This window comes from Sorex araneus, chromosome 3, assembly GCF_027595985.1.
Source record: "Sorex araneus isolate mSorAra2 chromosome 3, mSorAra2.pri, whole genome shotgun sequence".
NCBI lineage: Eukaryota > Metazoa > Chordata > Mammalia > Eulipotyphla > Soricidae > Sorex > Sorex araneus.
The window spans coordinates 203,161,984-203,184,159 of NC_073304.1; the positions used below are offsets into that span (position 1 = coordinate 203,161,984).

General features: G+C 41.8%; 1 protein-coding gene across 1 annotated transcript in view; it reads left to right on the forward strand.

The window, feature by feature from the left end:
• Positions 1-22,176, forward strand: part of PPM1D (protein phosphatase, Mg2+/Mn2+ dependent 1D) — a 47,048-nt gene that overhangs the window by 8,334 nt on the left and 16,538 nt on the right. The window contains exons 2-3 of the mRNA XM_004608601.2: positions 14,034-14,262; positions 20,423-20,547. Coding sequence (XP_004608658.1) covers positions 14,034-14,262; positions 20,423-20,547 — 354 coding nt within the window. The remainder of the gene's footprint in view (positions 1-14,033; positions 14,263-20,422; positions 20,548-22,176) is intronic.

Below are 22,176 nucleotides of genomic sequence, written 5' to 3' on the forward strand. Positions count from 1 at the left end.
TCTGAAAGAACCTTTTTTTTTCTATTTTTTAAAAACCTTTTGATCAGTATCAGATATTCTGTTAGCATAGAAGAGATAAAATTGAGGGACCTGAGCAGTAAGTAGTACAGCAGGTAGGCATTTGCTTTGCATGACACCAACCTCAAGTTCTATCCCTTTCATTCCATGTGGTTCCCCAAGCATCACCAGGAATAATCCCTGAATGCAGAACAAGGAGTAATCCCTGAGCGGATGTGGCCCAAAATTCCCCCAAAACAAACAAAAAAACGGGAAATATTTTAATAATTTGTAATGGTCACCTACCTTATTTAACTAGTTTTCTGTGTTTAAATTAAGATATTTCAGAAACACAAAGAAAACAGTATAAAGAGTAATATAATAAAAAGCCAGACCAAAAAATATACCAATGTAGTTGAAGTGCTCTTAACATTTATACCACATTATTTTTGCTGTTCTAAATTTGGTAATTCATTCCCACGCATTACTTTTTAATTTTATTGTCAGCCTGTTTCTATAAACAATAATTATTATGCATGCATCTGTTTTTATTTTATTTTTTGGTGCCAGGGTTTGAACCCAGATCCCATGCTTACAATGTGCTTTATATTGAGTCACACCCTTGGCCCGTGCATGTTTTTTAATATTTTCTATATATTTCCCTGGGACTTGATTTTTTTTTTTTGCATATATTATTGTGTTCAGAAATTGTTGATACATGTAGCTCTAGTTCATTTTCACTTGTAAATAGTATAAATATGCCAATGTAGTGTTCTTTCGTTGTACCCTTGGTATTTAATATTTTTAGCTGTTTCAGAGTAGCATATTGGGATCCATCCAGTACTTGTCCCTTTTTTCTTCACATCTGAGGGTTTCTCTAGATCAAGATTCCCACATTTATTTGACACCACCACCCAGGAGGGAAAAATACTCAGTGCCTTCTTTAACTGGGTTTTTTTTTTTTTTTTTTTTTTTTTTCTTTTTGGGTCACACCCAGCGATGCTCAGGGGTCACTCCTGGCTCTTCACTCAGGAATTACCCCTGGCCGTGCTCAGGGGACCCTATGGGATGCTGGGAATCGAACCCGGGTCTGCCGCATGCAAGGCAAATGCCCTACCCGCTCTGCTATCACTCCAGCCCCTCTTTAACTGTTTTTTTTTTTCTTTTTGGGTCACACCCAGCGATGCACAGGGGTCACTCCTGGCTCTGCACTCAGGAATTACCCCTGGCGGTGCTCAGGGGACCATATGGGATGCTGGAGATCGAACCCGGGTCGGCCGCGTGCAAGGCAAGCACCCTACCCGCTGTGCTATCACTCCAGCCCTCTTTAACTGGTTTTTAAGAGAACAAACTTGCATCCTAGGTTACTACTTCCCACCACTCCCTGTCTCAGATTATTTCAGTGAATACCCCCTCCCGCCCCCCCCCCCTCGGCACCCTCCCCCGCTTGTTCCCGTGGGTGATATCACCTTTGGGAACCGCTGCTCTAGATCGGGGTTTGGCAAATTAAATGAGATCAGTGTGGGCCAAATTGAGCAGCCACCTATTTTGTAAATAAAATTTTATTGTGCGCCACTGTAGTCTTCTGTTATATATTGGTTGTGACAGTTTGTGTGCTGCAACAGCAGAGTACTTGTCAGAGGCACCATATGTCTTGCAGAGTCAAAAATATTTACTCTGTCCCTTTGAGTTTTCACCTATTCTTTTGTTGTTTGTATTGTGGATGGTAGTGGTGCTGGGGATTGAACCAGGTCTCACACCTGTAAGACATATGCACTGGACTACATCCCCAACCTTCGTCATGTTAATGTTAAAGTCATTAATTATTGTCTGCCATACAATATTAGTAGACTTTTAACAGTCCTCTGTCACTGCTAAATAGATAAGCTAGGCAAAAAACAGGGAAACTGCCTTTAAGGGAAATATGGAAGAGATGGGCCTAATAGACATATAGAAGGCCTCCCGTCCCCAAAAATTGAGTACACATTCTTCTCCAGTGCACATGGAACACTTTCTAAGAACTCATGTTGGATCATAAAACATATTTCGTATAGTCAGGAAGATATAACTCATATCAACTATCCTCTCAGATGATGCTTTGAAAATGAAAATTAATCAGAAACAGGAAGGAAACTCAAGCACTGGGAAATTAAATTAAAATTTCTGACTCAAAAAAACCCCATAAAACGTTATGGTTATATCCATTAAAAAAGAAAGGAGGGGCTGGAGTGATAGCAGAGCCGGTAGGGCGTTTGCCTTGCATGCAGCCGACCCAGGTTCGATTCCCAGCATCCCATAGGGTCCCCTGAGCACGGCCAGGGGTAATTCCTGAGTGTAGAGCCAGGAGTGACCCCTGAGCGTCGCTGGGTGTGACCCAAAAAGCAAAAAAAAAAAAAAAAAAAGAAAGAAAGAAAGGAGTAAAGGAGTTAGAGAGTCACAACTGGCCAAAGGCAACAGAACTTGAGTGTTGGTCTATCAAATTGAGCTTACTTTGGGGTTGAGAAAGATAGAGGGAGGTGGATGGGAGAGGTCCTTGGGACATTAGTGGAGAGAAGTGGGTTCTTTGGCAGTGGCTGTAGTGTTGGGATTGAATACGTGAAAATACTAATAGTATGATAAATCACAGTACCTCTGAAAATGTGAGGTAGTTTCTTGCTGTTTTACAGTTGAATTCTGTATTCCCCGCCCCCCCCCCACACTCACACACTGATGGTGATTGAACCCAGGTTTTAAGCGTGCAAGGCATGTATGTACTCTACCATGTCAGATTCTTCGTCCTTGTATTTTGGATATTTATCCTTTATTATACATTTTACAAATAACTTCCAGTTTTTAGCAGGCCTATTTTCTTAGTGATGAAAAAGGCTATACTTAACATATTTTTAGTAATAAATTTCTTTCATCATTTGGGTTTTTTTGAGCCATATGGAAGGTGTACAGTTTGATTTTCACAAAGCTTTCTAAAGGGCCCACATCCAGCAGTGCTGCAGGAGTGAGGTGATAGATACCAAAGATGGAACTCAGGTCCTCACATATGCCAGGCATTTGCCATTCCTTTTGAGCATATTCTCAGCTTCTCATTTACTTTTTTTTTTTCTTTTTGGGTCACACCTGGCGATGCACAGGGGCTACTCCTGGCTTTGCACTCAGGAATTACCCCTGACGGTACTCAGGGGACCCTATGGGATGCTGGGAATCAAACCTGGGTCGGCGCATGCAAGGCAAATGCCCTACCCACTTTGCCATTGCTCCAGCCCCTCATTTACTTTTTATAAAAGTTTCATTGGAGTCAATAAAAAAAACACAAGAGGCAGAGGGCATGTGTTACATGCAAGAGGTTCCCATTCAGTTCCTGGTATTGCATGGTTTCTAGGAGCCATTTCCAGGCAGAAAGCGAGGAGTAGCCCCTGAGCACTGTTGAGTGTGGTACCCCTGCCCCCAGAAAGTCTTAGTAAGGTATAATTAAATGGTACAATAAATGTTAGGTATATGTTCTGTGATTAGATGGCTATTTTAATATATATCTATATATAAGTGTACGGGCTGGAGCGATAGCACAGCGGTAGGGCATTCGCCTTTCATGCAGCCAACCCGTGTTCAATTCTTCCGCCCCTCTTGGAGAGCCCGGCAAACTACTGAGAGCATCGAGCCCGCATGGCAGAGCCTGGCAAGCTACCCATGTTGTATTGGATATGTCAAAAACTAACAATAAGTCTCACATTGAGAGACGTTACTGGTGCCCGTTCAAACAAATCGAAGAACAACGGGATGACAGTGACAGTGATATAAGTGTACAATACACATGATATACATGTGTGTAGATAATGTACATATACATATTTGTCAAACCATAATACTTTAAGATATCTTTCTCTTCTAAACCTACTTTTGCGTGCATTTGTAATTATTCTCCCATCTTCCCCAGTCTTTATTCCCAAGCACCCACTGTTGTCTGACCTTACATACTATTTTGCTTTTTCTCAAATTTGTATAAATGGAATCATATAATATATAATATTTCTTTTATTGAGCACAATTGTCTTGATAGGCATTTCTTTTTATTACCAAATAGTATTCCATTGTATAAGACTACAATCAATGTTTATTCATCTATTGATGGACTTTTGGGTTGTCTACAACTTTTGACTATTACAGTTGATTTTAAAGGGCGGGGAGATAGTACAGCTGGTATGGCACTTGCCTTTCATGTGCTCAACCTGTGTCCTATTCCTGGAATCCCTGTGGTCCCTGGCTACTGCCAGGACTGATTCCTGCGAGTAGAGCTAGGAGTAACCCCTGAGCATTGCTGGGTGTGGTCTAAAAACAAAAAAATAGAGTTGATTTAAAAATTTTTTTTCAATCTTTTTTTTTAAAAAATTTTATTTTATTTGCCATTATTTACAGTTTTACAGTACTGTCAATGATAAGGTTTCATGCATAATACCGTTGATTTAAAGCTTTTCCTTACATAAAAGTATTCACCAGTATATAAGGAGTGATAGAAGTAGAAAATGTCATTGGTAACTCTGATAATAGTTGATTTAGCCAAGACATATCAATGAATGCTAGTAGGGGAAAGCTTAAAGACTAGAGTTTCACTAGTTTTTGCAGGGTCGTTACGGTAGATTAGCAAAAATTGGGTGACAAAACAAGACATTTTTTCTCTCTTGGTCCTGGAGACCAGTTTTGAAATGAAGGCTCAGCAGCTTTAGGTTCATTTTGGAGTCTCAAAGGAAGCTTCCATGCTTTCTCCAAGTTTGGGGTGGGGGGTGTTCTTAACAGTTGTTGGCTTCTTGTTGTTGTGTTTTGTTGTGTTGTTGTGTTTCTTGCCTTATAGATGCTTTAATGTAATCTCTACTATCTTTCTGTTACCTCTTCTCTGGCTTCTCTCCTTTCCTAAGTATACTAGTCTTTGAATTTAGGCCCATTCTAATCCAGGACAGTCTCTTAAAATCTTTGTTTATTTTTATTTTTTTTGGGTCACACCCGGCTTTGCATAGAGGTTACTCCTCGCTCATGCACTCAGGAATTACTCCTGGTGGTGCTCAGGGGACCATACGGGATGCTGGGAATCGAACTTGTGTCGGCTGCGTGCAAGGCAAATGCCCTACCCGCTGTGCTATTGCTCCAGCTCCAATCTCTTAAAATCTTTAACCTGCAAAGACCCTTTTCCCAGTTTAGTTCACATTCACAGAATCTGGGCAAGCATATGTTTTATTGGGGCACAGGATCACCATTCACACCACAAGAGATATTTCACTGTTTCATTTCCCTACAAAATGCTAATAACAGAAAGAAAATTTCCTTTTGTAGTGAAAAAATTTGGTAGACACCAACTCATCAGGTGTCTACCAACTCCTGATGAGTTGGTGTCTACCATAAATTAAAAAGGCATTACTTTTTAATTTATTAAAATTAAAATTGTAATTTAATATATTATTTTGGTTTTGGTTTTCTTCTGGTCCTGTGCTCAGAGTTCAATGCTCACTTATGGTGGGCTCAGGGCACCATAAGTGGTACAGGGAGATAAACTTGGGTTGACCGTGTGCAAGACAAACACCTTACCTGCTGCACATTTGTTTGTGGGGAGGGGGATGGGGTCCACACCCGGCAATGCTCATGAATTACTGGGTCTGCACTCAGGAATTACTCCTGGCAGTGCTTGGAGGACCATATGGGATGCTGAGGATCAAACCAGGTTGGTTGCATCCAAGGCAAATGCCATACCTGCTATAACTGCAGCTACAGCTCCAGGTATCACTTTTTATAGGACAAATTCAAATTGTTTACTGCCTACAGTGAGATAATGTTTAACACTTGCATAGTTTTCCTGCAAAAATGCATAATCTGAGTACAAACAAGAGTACATGTAAAGCGTAACGAAATTGAGAGACATTGAAATGATTTAGAAGCATTAAGAAACCACTAAGAACTGAGAAATCACTCAAAGGACTAATACATATACTTTATATGTGAAAACCCTGGGAACATACATCAGCAAGCAGGAAGTAGTTACCAGCACTGCTGGGTGTAGCCCAAAATACAAACTGACAGATTATCCTGCAGTTGGAGATAGAGTACAGGGGGTAAGGTGCTTGCTGTGCATGCAGTCAACTCTTGTTCAGTCTCCAATATAGCATATGGTTCCGGGATTCCTGCCAAAAGTGATCTCTGAGCATGGTGCCAGGAGTAAGCCCGGAGCATAACTGAGAGTGGCCCAAAACAACAAAAAAGTTCTTCAGGTTAAAGGAGATTAGAGACATAGCAAAATATTTAAAATTTTATCGTTCCAGGTGTGGCCCCATACCCCCAAATGAATAAAGATAAAAATTAATAAACTATAGAAATAATGTATTTGAGAGTTTACCTTCTCTCCTGGAAGAGCCTGTGCAGCATAGTTCTGTGAATGTTCTGTAGAATTCACTAGTGAAACCATGTGGATTGTGGGTATTTATTACTAGGGAGACTTGGTACCTTCTTTGGGAGGGGCAGTCCTGGAATCCAGTCCTTATATGTGTAAGGCAACTTTTGATTACTATTTTGATTTCTATATTTGTAATTGGTCAGTTCAAGCTATTTCTTCCTATTTCATTTTTGGAAGTTTTTCCAGTTTGTCTTGATGTTCATCGTAGCCCCTTATTTATTTATTTTTTTTTTGCGTTTCTATAATATATTGCCTATTTGACTTCTATTTTTATTATTTTCTTCATGCTGACTTGTTATATTCCTCCTTTTTTAGTTTCTTGAGTTATTAGATTAGATGGCTTGAGTTTTGCTTATTGATATGGGCTGGTATTGCAGTGAGCTTCCTCTTAACACTACTTTTGCTGGTATCTCTTAGGATTTAGAGTTTGTATCTCTGTTTTCCATATTCTCCAGGTAGATTTGCTTGTTTGATTTCTTTGGTGATTCAAGTATTGTTCAGAAGCATGTTGTTTGGTCTCTGAATATTCATTCCCCCCGTTTTATTTTTTGTTTGGGGTGAGGGTATCACTCCTGGTAGTGATCCCAGTAGTTGGTTAGTTGGTTGGTCAGTCGGTCACTCTCTTTCCCTCTCCTCTGCTCCTTTCCTCCCTCTCTCTCCCTCCTTCCCTCTCTCCCTCCTTCCCTTTCTATCTCTGTGTCTGTCTCTCTTTCTTTCTTGGTTTGGGGTCCAAATGCATTGGTGCGTAGGGACTACTGGCACTAAGCTTAGATATCACTCCAGGCCATATTCAGGAGACTATATTTAGTGCCAGAGATTGATGTAGGTTGGCTGCATGCAAGACTAGTAAGTGCCTTACTCACTGTATTGCTTCTGTAGTCCCAGATCCCAGTGGTTCTTGAACCTGGTGTACATCTGGGAATGTTGGGGAGCTTTGTAGTACCTGGCTCAGACCCAAGCCCTCTAAATGTACAAGGCATGTTACTCTAACCATTTGAGCCACATCCTCACTCAAGTTGCATAATGTTGATATTTAGTCTTGTACCATTGTGATTAGAGAAGGTGCTTGAAATGATTTCATTCTTCACATATTTATTTATGTATTTATTTATTTTCTTTTTGGGTCACACCCAGTGATGCTCAGGGGTTACTCCTGGTTCTGCACTCAGGAATTACCCCTGGCAGTGCTCAGGGTACCATATGGGATGCTGGGATTAGAACCCGGGTCGGCCGCGTGCAAGGCAAACGCCCTACCTGCTGTGCTATTGCTCCAGTCCCACTTCATGTATTTATTAAGACTTCTTTTGTGTCTCATATGTTGAGATTTCTTATAATTTTCTGCTTGCTGTCAGTGAATCCTTTGAGTTCTGTCAATTGTTTCATATATTTGGGTACTTCTTTTGGGTGTGTATTGTTGATCATTACATCTTCTTGATGACTTAACCTCTTGATAATGTATCAGTATATCAGTGTATCACTGTCATCTCTTGTTAGTCGATTTACTCAAACGGGCACCAGTAACGTCTCTATTCCTCCCAGCCCTGAGATTTTAGCAGCTTCTTACTCGTCTTTCCCAACAATTAGAGGCTCTTTCAGGGTCAGGGGAATGTGACCTATTGTAACTGTTTTGGCATATCGAATACGCCATGGGTAGCTTGCCGAGAGAGAGGGGCGTGTGTGTGTGTGTGTGTGTGTGTGTGTGTGTGTGTTTCTGAATACGGCATGGGTAGCTTGCCGAGAGAGAGAGAGAGAGAGAGGGAGGGAGAGAGAGAGAGAGAGAGAGAGAGAGAGAGAGAGAGAGAGAGAGAGAGGAGAGAGAAAGAGAGAGAGAGAAGGGAGGGAGGGAGGGAGGGAGGGAGGGAGGGAGGGAGGGGGAGAGGGGGGGGAGTCGGGTTCTCCGGGAATTCATTCATATGTGAGGCTCGGCCGGAGCATCCGGAAAGCGGCCTGGAGCGCGGTGGCGGTTGGGTAGTGAAGGTCGGAGGGTTCTCACCCGCTGCCCCCTGCCCGGAGTGAAAACAGCCTGGTGTTAAGTTCCATATATTATATTGATAATGTATAATATCTATTTTTGTCTTTTATTGCCATTTTGGTTGAAAAATCAACTTTACCAGAGCTGGAGTAATAGTATGACAAGTGGGGTGTTTGCCTCACACTCAACCAACCTGGATTGCCTCCCTGGCATCCATTATGGTTCCCTGAGCACAGAGCCAGGAGTAAACGCTGAGCATTGCTGGATGTAGGCCACTCCCCTCCAAAAAATTAGAGAAAATCTGCTTAACCAGATAAAAGACTATCCCATTTCTTCATTTTATTTTTTCCCCTTTCTTGGGGTGGAGGGGAGAGTTGTGTTGGAGCCACACCTGGTGGTGCTTAGGACTTACCTGGCTTTGTGCTCAGGGATCACTTCTGGCAGGGTTCTGTGAACCATGTGCAGTGTTGGGAATTTAACTGGGGCTAGCAGCATGCAGGACTTTACACCCTGTACTTGGGTCCTCATTTCTTTCCTTTTTCACTCTTTCTTTTCTTTCTTTCTTTCTTTCTTTCTTTCTTTCTTTCTTTCTTTCTTTCTTTCTTTCTTTCTTTCTTTCTTTCTTTCTTTCTTTCTTTCTTTCTTCCTTCCTTCCTTCCTTCCTTCCTTCCTTCCTTTCTTAATTTTATTGAATCACTATGAGATAGTTACAAGCTTTCATGTTTGGGTTACAATCACACAATGATCAAACACCCATCCCTCCACCAGTGCACATTCCCCACCACCAATATCCCCGGTATACCCCCCCTCCTTTCTCACCCTCCCCCTGCCTCCATAGCAGACAATATTCCCCATAATCTCTCTCTGCTTTTGGGCATTTATGGCTTGCAACGCAGACACTGAGAGGTCATCATGTTTGGTCCATTATCTACTTTCAGCACACATCTCCCATCCGGACTGATTTCTCCTATCATTTTCTTATTTTCACTGTTTCTTGAATTATGGTATTTGGTAATTAGGGTTGACTCAAAAAGTAACCATATCTAAAGTAGTCTTTTGTGTGCTGGTATTGACTTGTCATTACATGACTTTATTATTCTGACCTTTCTTTCTCTCCCCTTTCATGTCTTGATGTATCTATAACGCCTCACTCAAGGTTTTGTGTTCTTTTCATGTAGAATAATTCCATTCTTTTCTTTTTAAATTGTTATTTTTTCACTGCTTCCTTTCTGTTGACAGAGTTGTGATGACCAGGGCTTTCACAAAGTTGACTATGGTGCTCACACTTTGACATAGTGCTCTCTGGGAGTCGGGGGGCATGTGCTCACCTGGAGTTGTACTCATTTGCACATTCAGGTTGCTCATCCATTTTTAATTGTGGTGCCAGGAATTGCAAGCAATTTTAGTCGTGATGCTCACACAAATAGATCTCTGACTCTCTGGCAGAGATCACATACACTGTTGTGACATCTGAGGACCTAGGGCCACTCCTGGTGATACTCAGCACGGCTGCTTGGCACTGATGGTTTTGTACTTAGTTCAGTGATACCATGCTACTTGAGCCCAGAGGTGCTCAGTCGTTTTTTTTTAACGTTTAAATTAAAAGAATATTATTCTACCCTGCTCCAAATGCTTCCCTCATCAGTTTCTTTCCATGTACTTTCCAACTCTTTATATGATGTTTCAGCATTAGAATTCCACAAGAATTCTCTGTATGATGGGCCCCAAAATAGATCTGAGGCAAAATGCAGCTTATGATAATGAAGGTGACATTTCAGATGAGTAGGGAAAGCATGGATTATTAGTATTTTTAGGTCATTGCAGAATATCTCTGAATATATTAGTGCTTTAGACCAAAAATGTAATTTAAATAATAATAATTTATCTTTGAAGTCTTTTATTTTTAACTCTTCTGTTTTGCTTTATGTGGATCTTTTTGCAAATAGCTAAATTACATAGTGTTGATAGATTTTGTTTTCTGAACATGCTAAGAACCCTTTCTGGGAGTTTAACTCATTTACATCTACTGTGGATTTTTATTTCTTTTAGCTATAGAAAATAGTCGATCCTAGCTTCTTGTCAGCAGTTACTCCTAGGTCTGTACTCAGGAATCACTTGGGCAACCATATGGGATGCCAGGGATTGAACATGGGTTAGCTACCTGCAGGGCAAGCACCTCACCTGCTATACTATTGCTCTGACGCCTGAAACATATGTTTTATCTACAGGAGCCCATTTTAATTTCCAGTGCTACCAGGAATAACCCCTGAGCCCTGCTGGATATGGCCCCCAAATAAGTGCATGTACACACACACACCTGCTCTCTCTTTCCCTTTCTCTTTCTCTCTAGATTGTTCTTTTAGAAATGAGATCTGGGGCTCAGGAAATGGTTCACTGGCTAAACGTACTTGTCCTGTATGCATGAGACTGAGTTCAAGTTCTAGTGCTACTGCATGCACTAAATGCAATCTTGGCAGCTCTGTGTGTGGCTACCTCAAGAGCTGAAGCAGCTTCCCAGCCAGACTGCAGCCAAGGGTGTGCAAGCACTGCAACGCTAAATGGTGTCCACCCTGATGTGCGCTACAACCAGACTGTGTGAGCAGTACTGCTAAGATTCACAACGTCTGGCAAACACCGTGTCTGAGAGTACAAACACTGCAACCCTAATGTTTGATTCTGGGTGCGACCACAGCCAATTGTGTGAGCACTTCATGAGTTCAACCTCCTGGGCATTGCTATATTATCAACAGAGGGAGGAGAAAATGGCAAGTGAGATCTCTAACCAAATTGAGAAAAAGACTATAGAACGTAACCACATACTTCAAACAAACCACATTTCATTAAGAGAACATTGCATATCATATTTCTATTATCCCTCACCCCCAAGCCTTACCACCATCCTTACTATCATAATAAAATTCTATAGTTAGTTATTTATTGGTGTGGGTGGGGACCTCCCTAATGCTGCTCAGGGGTCTAAGGATCTCTGGTGATACTTGGTCTGGTGTTGTAGACATCTACGTGGTTCAGTGCTTAAGCCCAGTACTGCTTGTTTTGGACAGTGCTGGGGGTCACCAGGCAGGGGTAGGGGGGGTGTTAGGGTCATCCTGCCTTCAGCATGTGCTCCAGCTCAAAGGAACTGTCTTCTGACCCCAAAGGTAAAATTTTTGAGCACTTACTATGTGTCTGACACTGTTGTAGGTGGTTTTAAACCATGTTACGTGTGTGTGTGTATATGTGCATATTTTAAACTTCAATATTAGTGACTGTTCTGGTTTCCCTCAGCATTCCTTTTTGTTTGTTTGTTTGTTTTTGTGGGGAGGCACACTTGCTCTGTACAGGCTGACTTCTCACTTTGTGCTCAGGGATTGCTCCTGGCAAACTTGAAGCATCATATGGGGTGCTGGGCATCAAACCTGGGTCAGCCATATGCAAGGCCTTACCGTACTATCTTATCTCTCCACCCCTTAGGATTGTGTTTGAACTGCAGGCAGCTGTGATTAATAACCGGGCACTCTGTAGGATGGTTTTCTTTTGGGGGGTGATATGGGAGGGAGAGGCGCTTTAGGGTTTATGTAAAAAACACTGAAAAAGAATTTGGGATTAGACCAATACAGCAAATTAGGGTGCTTGTCTTTTGTGTGGTTGACCAAGATTTGATCCATTTGGTCCCCAAGCCCTGCCAAGAGTGTTCCTTGCATTCCTTGCTTCCTTGTGTGCAGAGCCAGGAGTAAGCCCTGAGCCTTGAACACCTCTGCATGTGGCTAAAAAAACAAACAGCTGCAATAATTAAAAAAAAAATAGATAAACCTGAATAGATTGGGGAAGTCCTATGGGCTATGATATTCCCGGGGGCTGTGGGGGCCCATCCAGTTTGTTTATGCTGTTTCTCCTTTATTCCCTTTAGATCTAGTTGTCTCTATCAACAGATGTGTCTCTTAGCTTAAAAGAGTGACATTTCGTTCATTTTTTATTTATTGAATTTTGGGGGCCACCACTAGCTGTGCTCAGGGATCACTTTTGGTTGTGCTTGGGGGACCATACGTTGTGCTGGGATCAAACCAGGGTCAGCAGCATGCAAGGTGTGTACTGTCTCTGCCTGTACAAATTTAAGCAGTAGCTTTGGGACTATACTACTTCACTTTAGAGTGCAGCAGAGTTTAGGCAGTGATCCAAGTTCCCACAATTTTTAATTCTATCAGCTTCTGCCATCCACTCCAGCTTTTCAAGCTGTCACTGCCTCTGAGTTTGAAGCTTTTCTGAACTCTTAACATGAAAAGTCAGTGTGCTGCCTATTTTACTGGCTTCTTCTTTGTGTATATTGGAGTCTAAATGTTGCACTCCTATTTTTCTCCTAGTTTGTTAGTTTAAAATTCCAGGAATTTCTCAGATGTGGTTATTACTCTTTCCCCGTGTTTTATGACTGCTACGAACTTTTCTCCTGCTTGAAATTCTTTCAGTGGGATGTTATTGAAAAGATGTATCAATTCGCAGGTTCAGTCTTGTGTCTTGAACTATAAGGTATGGTTTGCTTAATATTACTGAATATTTCAGAGTCATAATTTTAGTTACATCATGATTTAGAATAGAAATGTATTAATTCTGAATCAGTACATTAATCAGTATTTTAGATTTAATTTTTTTTTGGCGGGGGAGGAGTCACACCTGACAATGCTCAGGGCTTACTCCTGGCTCTATGCTCAGAGATCACTCCTGGTGGGTATTAAGGGATCCATGTCTGGTGCCAGGGATTGAAACCAGGTTAGCTACATGCAAGGCAAGCACCTACTTGTCTCTCTGGCCCCTTTTACTAGAATTTTTAATGAGTTAATTGAATGATACAGATTTTGTAATTAAGTATATGGTGTTTCTGCTACTTAAATATATTTTAATAAAGTTAAGCAAGTTTTTATGTTCTTGCTTTTTTCGGTGTTTTAGGCCACACCTGTAATGGTGCTTGGGTTACTGCTGGCTCAGGAGACATGCAGTGCTAGGGATCAAACCAGGGCCTCCTATATTAAGAGCCTGAGCTCTCTCCAGCTGTTGAGTTCTCTCCAGCTCTTGAGCAAGTTTATTAATCATTCAGTGTTTGAACTGAAGCATATGCCACAATTTGAGGCCCAGGCTTTGATCTCTAACATTACATCACCCTCTGAGAACCACCAGCTATGACCATGACAACACTAAGAATGTTTCTTGGGGGACCAGGGAGAGAGAGTACAGTAGGTAAGGTATGTGGCTATTCCGGGTTTGATCCCGGGTTTGATCCTCTGGACCCCATTATGTGGTCCCCTGAACCACTGGCCAGCAGTGATCCCTGAGTTAGCAAGCCAGGAAGAGGCCCTGAGCGCAGCCGGGTGTGACTCAAATTCCCTTTCCTCCTTCCCCTGCCCCCAACACACAGAAAGGTTTCTTGAGCCAGGGGTGTGGCTCAGCAGTAAAGCACTTGTCTTTCATGTGTAAAGCCCTGGGTTTAATCCCAGGCACCACACACAAAAAAGGAGGGGATGGGAATGATTTATTTTCTCCTGTGCTAATTCAGATTTTAATTTGCTGGTTCTGCATATGTTCCTATTTGTGTCCTAATACCATATTAATGTTTCTACCTGGAAGACTAAAATATCTTATTTCTTATTACAGCAGAGTGGCCAAAGACTATGACAGGTCTTCCCAGCACATCAGGGACAACTGCCAGTGTGGTCATCATACGGGGTATGAAGATGTATGTAGCTCACGTGGGTGACTCAGGAGTGGTTCTTGGAATTCAGGATGACCCAAAGGATGATTTTGTCAGAGCTGTGGAGGTCACACAGGATCATAAGCCAGAACATCCCAAGGAAAGGGAACGAATCGAAGGACTTGGTGGGAGGTAATTGTTGTACTACTTGTCTTTGCTCTCTTGATTTCATTTAGTTCTTTTTCGCTTTACTAATCAGATTGACCTATTTCTCCCCTTAGTGAAATTGTTTTCTCAGTATTAGAGATTTTTTTAGTTTGCTTCATATGAAGTATTGTGCATTCATGATTATCATTTTGATTTGACTATTTCTGATAATGTCTCCAGTGTGAAATGATCTTTTAGTGAGTCTTGAGTAACAATGCATAAAAGTATTTATTGGAACACTTGTAAATGTACTTACTGTCATGAGCTTTTGAATCTGGACATAGTAGCTCTAAGATTTCTGGAATGGAGCTATTTGAATCTGGCTTTGGAAAAGAGGTCTTTTTTCCCCCCTTTGATTTCTGAGACTGCAAAGTTTGGTTTTCTCCTCTGTTTCAAAGTATTGTTTCAATATGTAGAGAACTTGGAAACTATGAATTGAGATTGACTTCATAATACTTTCTGATAAAAAATAGGGGCCGCAGGGCTGGAGCAATAGTACAGCAGGTAGGGTGCTTGCCTTGCATGCGACCTACCCTGGTTTGGTCCCTGATCTATATGGTTGCACTGCCAAGAATAATTCCTGAGTGCAGAACTAGGAGTAAACCTCTGGGTGTGGCCCCCAAGCCTGTGCTTGGTATGGTTTTCCAAGCCCTACCAGGAATGATCGCTGGGTGTAGATCCAGGAATAAGTCCTGTGCACCACCAGGTATGATCCAGTATCTCACCCCACCCACCCCCAAAAAATAAAATAAAAGAGGCTAGAGAGATAGTACGTGGGTAAGGTGTGGTGCTTTGCCACACCAACCAACCTTGGTTCATTCCCCAGCACCCCCAAGTACTGCCCAGAATGACTCTGAGCACAGAGCCAGAAGTTAGCCTTGGAATTTCTGGGTGTGGCTTGAAAACAAAAAACAAAACAATTGAATATAAGATGATTCCAAAAGTGAAAGAATAGTGGGCTGGAGTGATAATAACAGTGGGTAGGACACTTCCCTTGCGTGTTCAAGGGAACAAACTCTGGTGCCCCATATGATTCCCCTGAGCCCTGCCAGGAGTGATCCTTGAGCACAGAGCCAGAAATAAGCCCTGAGTACTGCTGGATGTGGCCCAAAAATGCAAATAAATAAATTTTTTTTTGACTTATCCTGTTGCTAATTTTTAAAAGCAGAGGCAAGTAGAATCTTTACCATCCTAAAGTCTTACCATGATATTATTACTTGCCTACTTTTTATTAAATCAGAATTGTTTGTTTTCAGAGAAATAGTAGGCTGAAGGAAAAAAATATCCCCCAAAGGGCGGGGTGGGGGGGGGCGGGGAACTGAATGAAGAGATAGTTCAAGATCTGAGTGCTGATAAAAGCATAATTTGCTTTCTAGAGGCCTGGGTTCAGTTCCTGAAGACTGCAGAGATCGACTTCTCAGAACTTAAGTTAGGAGTAGCAAAAACAAAAAATTAAGCAATATGGAACCAGAGATATGGGATTAAGATTGTTCCCCCTTGCATGAGGGGGGGACAATCTCCCAAGACAATGCACCAGGGGCCTGGGTGCCACACTATTGACTGTATTTGGCCCACCTCTTTGGGTCTGCTTTAGCTGGCGATGTGGACAGTGGTGTTCAGGATAGCGGTGCTGGGGGTCATCACTACCCCAACAGTGCTTGAATGCCACCAAGGCCACAGCAGGTGTGCTTGAAGACCCCCGGAGCTATACCTGATACTGCTTTAAAGGTTTCTGCTGTGCTGGAGATCAATCTTGAATCCTGGCATATACAAATCATGTGTTCCAGCTCTTAGAGCTCTCTTTTCATTTAATAAGAGATTTTTTTTTTTGCATTTTTGCATTTTTGCATTTTTGGGTCACACCCAGTAATGCTCAGGGGTTACTCCTGGTTCTGCATTCAGGAATTACTTCTAGCAGTGCTTGGGAAACCATATGAGATGTCAGGGATTGAACCTGGTTGGCTGTGTGCAAGGCAAACGCCCTACCTACTGTACTATTAAATAGGGGCTCCTGCCCCTATTAAAAGAGATTTTTGCTTGGTTTGGGGCCAGACCCAGCTATGCTCAGGGCCTACTCCTGGCTCTGTTCTCAGGGACCACTCTTGGCAGTGTTTGGGACATCATCTGGTATGCTGAGGGTTGACCCAAGGTCAGCTGCTTGCATGGTCAAGTGCCCTATCCGCTATATTATCGCTCTTAACTTATATTATTAATCTTTTTTTTTTTTTAACTGGGGGGCCCAAGAGATAGTACAGTGGGTAAGGTACTTCCTTGCATGCAGTCAACCCAGGTGTGATTCCTGCCATTCCATATGGTCTATGCACCGCCAAGAGTGATTCCTGAGTGCAGAGCCAGGAGTAATCCCTGAGTATTGCCCATTGCTCAGTGCAAACACAAAACACCACCAACAAACACAACTCCCCGGTTGGGGACCGGGGAGGCAGTGGTAGAGCATTTATCTTGCATGTGTGAGGCCCTGGGTTCAATTCCTGCCCTTCCCACCCCCCACCCACCCCCCTTTTTATTTTTTTTACTGTTTTCTTTCTAGGAATTTAAGTTTTAGTTCCTTTTAATTTTTGTTTGGTGTTTTTATTTTTGGGCTACACCTAGTGATGGTCAGGGGTTATTCCTGTCTCTGCACTCAGGAATCAGAGAACCATGTGGGATGCTTGGGATTGAACCCGGGTCAGCAGCATCCAGGCAGGCACCTTACTCACTGTACTATCACTCTCATTCCTCCTTGTAATTTTTTTAAGAAAAATTTTAGAATTTGTTTTTTGTCTTAAGTGGTAAAATGCTATCTGGGCAATTTGGACAGATGCTCTTTGGCATTTGGGAGCAGGTGTCTTTGCACAAATTGAACTGTTTTATTATGTTATTTCCTCTTTTCTCTGTTTCACCCTAGGCAACTGGCCAGTGCTCTGTTTTTTCAGCCTTCTGTTGCTGCTCAGTAAGCTTTCTGCATATCAGGCTGTTCCCTTTTTGTTTGCCTTTTAATTGTACAGGACAGCAGCTGGGAGTGCAATAAAGGCATCATCTTTTATAACACTTTGTATTTAGATATTTGGATTTAAAACTTTATTTTAACCAGTACCACTATTTTGTCTTTGCCCTACAAAAAGACTAATAATATCACTGAACATTAAATGTCAAGAAAATTCTCAGTAAAGTTGTATTGCAAGCAATTTGGGTAGCTACTATAACTAAACATCCTTTTCGGAAACAAGTTTAGGAAAGAATAATAGAATTTAATGTGGTATGGGAGAACATTGTTAGTATCCTGTAACTCTGATGATTCATAGATTCTTGGAAATAAATGGTTGATTTCTGCCTTACTCTCCCATTTGCTTTTTGAAGATCAGCATTGAAGAAAGCATGAAAGGGCTAGAGAGATACAGTACAGTGGTTAAGGCGTGTGCCTTACCCTGCAACTGACCCCCGTTTGTTCATCAGCACCACATTGTTCCCTGACCACTGCTGGATGTTGCCTGGAAGGCCCCCGAGCACTGCCACGTGTCCTCTTGGAGGCCCCCAGAGCACTGCCTGGGGTGGCCCAGGTAATCCCCAGAACCACAGAGCCTGAGCAGCACCATATCTTAGGGCCCTTGCACTGAGCTGCTGGCCCAGTTGGAGGCCCTTCCCCTTCTGAGCACTGCTTGGAAGAGCCTCCCTCATCCCTTATCCCCCAAAGAAGGAGAGCGTGAAATAACAAAATGACTCCTTTTGATTTTTTTTTTTTTGCCTTGGCCTATGACACTTGGTGCTTTCAGAGTTTACTTGAGAGATCGCTCTAAGGGCTGGAGCTCTTGCTTGACATTGCAAGGCCTCTCGATAGATACCCCGCACCATGAGGTGGCCTCCTCAATACTGGCTGGGGAAGCCCGAAGAATAGTAACAACGAAAACCAACCAGAGCTTCAAATCAAACTGTTCCTCAAAGGGATAGTAAATGAGAAACTTTAGAATTTGTCTATGTCAATATTTATAATGTTTCCTGAACATTCCACACTTGCTTCATTTTGTGCATACTGCTATTTAAATTTAAATACTATCAAAGTTAAATAAAATTAAAACTAGTTTGCACTAAGCACACTTTACAGTGGTCATTGGTCACATAGGGTCAGTTGCTAATGTACTTAAGTAGATATTTGAATTATTGCAGGAAGGTTTATGAGACAGGGCTATTCAAAACTACCTCATTCTTGTCACATGAGTTTCTTTTCTACTTCAGGAAGGAATTGAGAGTGGTCTCTCTGCCATACTCATGTTTTCTTGGCTCAGGAAGATTGGCCTTTTCTCATTTATAAATTAACTCTTTGCCTTTATTTTGCTTCTCTTAGGACTTTTATTCTTTTTTTTTTAATCTCTAAGATCTCCTTTGTTCTTTTGAAGTTGAGCACAAATAGAAAAGACATAGATGGTGGTGTTTTACAATGTTGACTGCCATTGAGGTATAAGTATTCCTTTGGAAGTGTTCACCATTATTTGTCTGTGTCTGTTGTATATTGAAGGCAGTTTAGTTTAATGACTAAATTCATCAAGTTTAGGGGGACGAAATCTGGAGAAATAGAATAGTGGGTTGGACAGTTGCCTTTATATGACCTGCCCAAGTTAGCTCACTAGCACCCTGTATTGATCCCCCAAGCCCTGCCAGGAGTATAGGGGGATATTATGATGCTACTTAAAGTTAGCATAGTAGACTAATAAGATATTCACATATCTTTATTATGTAGCTAGCCTTCCATAGATGAGATCAAAATTCAGGTTAAAATCAAGGGTTTCTGTATAAACATGGGACCAGAGTGTGAAGACTTAGATGATCTTAATGATATCTCTGAGCACCTTGAGAATCAACTTTGGTGTTATGCATCAATCTCTCAAACTCATAAAGCTCAAATTGACATTCTTTGCTACCTCTTCCCCCCACCTTTTAATAGCCTCCCAGAGAAACATTTGTTGTTATTTTTAATTCAGACAGATTAGTTAAAAGAAAATTTAGGAGCCAGGGAGATGGCTCAAAGGACTGGATCACATGACTGGGCATTTGGAGGCCCAGAGTTTGATAGTGGGGACCTCTTGGTTCCCCCAGGCACCCTGGAAAAGTGACTGGTGGCCTGGGAACAGCACTGCATCCCTGGGCTGAGCCCTGCTTGGGAGGCCCCCCAAAAGAAATTTTAATTTATTTCAACACTGATCTAAAGGTTAGTTTCCTATTTCAGTCATACCAGACATGGTTGAAAGAGGTCATCTTCATCTTTTTTTTTTTGCATATTGCCTGGCACAGTAGTTGAACCCATGACCTCATACATGCCAGACATGCACTCTGCCACTTTGAGCTGTCTTCCGCTCTCTGTGATGTTTTGTTTTTATTTTTACAGGATACATTAACTTTTATGATGAAAGCACTATTCAGCTAGCAATAAGTTATTCTTCTTTTGTGTTTTGATAATTTCCCTTTCTTACTTAAAGAATTAACCATATATTTTTGGCACTCGAGAGTATACTGATTCCTTTGTGTGTTAATTACATGATTTCTTTTGCTCCTCTGCTGCATTTCTAGGTGGGTTTTCCTACTCTGAAACTCCCAAGTCTACATCTCTACAGCTGATCTGTTCCCAAAATCAGCCTCACACTTTTAGTTGCAGAAATATCTCCATATTACTTCTTTTGAGATTTGTTTGGGGACCAAGGGTTGGACCATAAACCAGAAGTGTTTGGCTGATGTCCAGGGGACCATGCCATGCTGGGTGTTGAACCCTGGCTGCCAGACTGCATGACTTTTCCTTTATTTTCAATTCCTTTTGCCTCTTGAATCTTTCATTTTATAACTCTCCTTCCACTAGACGTGTGTGTGTGTGTGTGTGTGTGTGTGTGTGTGTTCATGTGATATAGCTGTCTTTTTTTTCCCCTAATTATTTCCATTCTATTCTTTGAGGCTAATGCCAGTTGTGTCCAGGTTCTCCTCCCTTACTGCTTCCTGTTTTGTCTTTCCTCTCTGAATAGGACTTTGGCTTTTACATTGTTGTATCTAAAGTAAAGTAATTGTTTTGTGATAATGTAATCCTTTTGTACTACTTAACAATCAAGCCACCTTGGTTATATTTTGGTCATTTAAAGTACTTGTGTGAATACTTTTTTTTTTTCAGTGTGATGAACAAGTCTGGAGTGAATCGTGTAGTTTGGAAACGACCTCGGCTAACTCACAATGGCCCTGTTAGAAGAAGTACAGTTATTGATCAGATTCCTTTTCTGGCAGTAGCAAGAGCACTTGGTAAGTAGCATGTACGTATGTTAAACCATATTGTGTTTTCTAAAGGGTATGGTGATCAAAGAGGAGACTGGAAACAATCCAACACGTAATAGTAGAAATAAAAAGTTATATAACTTTAAAACTTAATTGCTAGGAAGATGAAAGTGCGAATTTCAGTACTAGTTACTTTTTTGATCAGTCATGTTTAATGTATTGATAATTACCATTTATACTTAGAGAAGTATATGTATATCTTGGCCTGATGTTACTCTTAAAACTATCAAGTGTCCTATCTACATTAACCTTTTATACTACTCTTGAGGCCTTCAAAGCATTTTGTTCTGGGAATGGAGAGATAGTAGAGTGGGTAGGGCACTTGCCTTGCTCATGGCTGACTTAGGTTGATCCCTGGGTATCTCATATGATCCCCTAAGTACCACCAGGTTTCCTGAGTACAGAGCTAAGAGTAACCTCTGAGCATCATTGGATGTGGCCTAAACTTTCCCACCCTACAAAAACAAACAAACCCAGTCTGTTCTTTAGCAAAGTAAGTTATCTATGGGGGGCGGAATCACACCCTTTTTTTCTTGTCTACTTGGTTTGGGTAGGAAAGCTAAATATATAGCCGTAGGAATATTGGGACTAGAGAGCGAACAGCAGGTGGGGCATTTGCCTTGCACACACCTAACCCTGGCTTGATTCCAGGCAGTATATATGGTCCTCCAAACCCTGTCAGGCTTAATCCTTAAGTACAAAGCCAGGAATAAGCCCTGACCACAACTGCCTGTGCCCCTTGCTCCAAAATAATATATGAAAAATAAATGTCTTTACCTTGCCTGTGCCAGTGTAGTTTCCTTCTAAGGAAATCATCTTGGGGACCAGAGCGAGAGGTAGCTTTGCTGGTAGCGTGCATGCCTTGCGTGTGGAGCTTGAACCTCCCAGCACTGTCAGCAGTGCTCTGGCACAGCACTGGGTGTAGCTCCTGTGACCCTTGGCCCATAGGAAAGGAAAAGAATGGGAATGAGTGGTTAACCAAAGTATTTAGGGAAGGAATAAGGACTTTCTGAACAGAAACGCAAATGCAGAAATACTAGGGGAAAACAAATCCATATAGCATATGGACAAAATGAAAATGGAAGTAGTAAGTTGAATCATACGAAATTATTATGATTACTTTTGAGCAGTAAACCTGGTAATTCTATATGGTTCAGTCTATATTGATGAACAAGCATTTTATGGAGATTTTAGTTTGCCCATCCAAGCACCAAGAATTAGAGATAAGACAGGCTCTTTGTCCATGTGGAGGTGATCATGGAAATGAAAATAGAATTAGAGCAGGGACCAGAGCAGTAGTACAGCAGGTAGTCTGCTTGCCTTGCTTGTGGTTGACCAAGTTTGATCCCTGTCATTCCATGTGGTCCCCCGAGCACTTGTCAGGACTATTTCCTGAGTACAGAGTTGGGAGTAAGCCCTGAGCGTCACTGGGTGTGGCTCAAAAACCGAAAATAGAATAAAAACAAGAACCACAAAAAGAGAAGGAAAAGAAAATCCTCTAGGGCCAGGGAGATGGTTCAAAGCAGGCACCTGAATTTGATCCTCAGCACCACAAAATTCCCCTTGAAACACAGGCAGTGGCCCCAGAGCACTGAG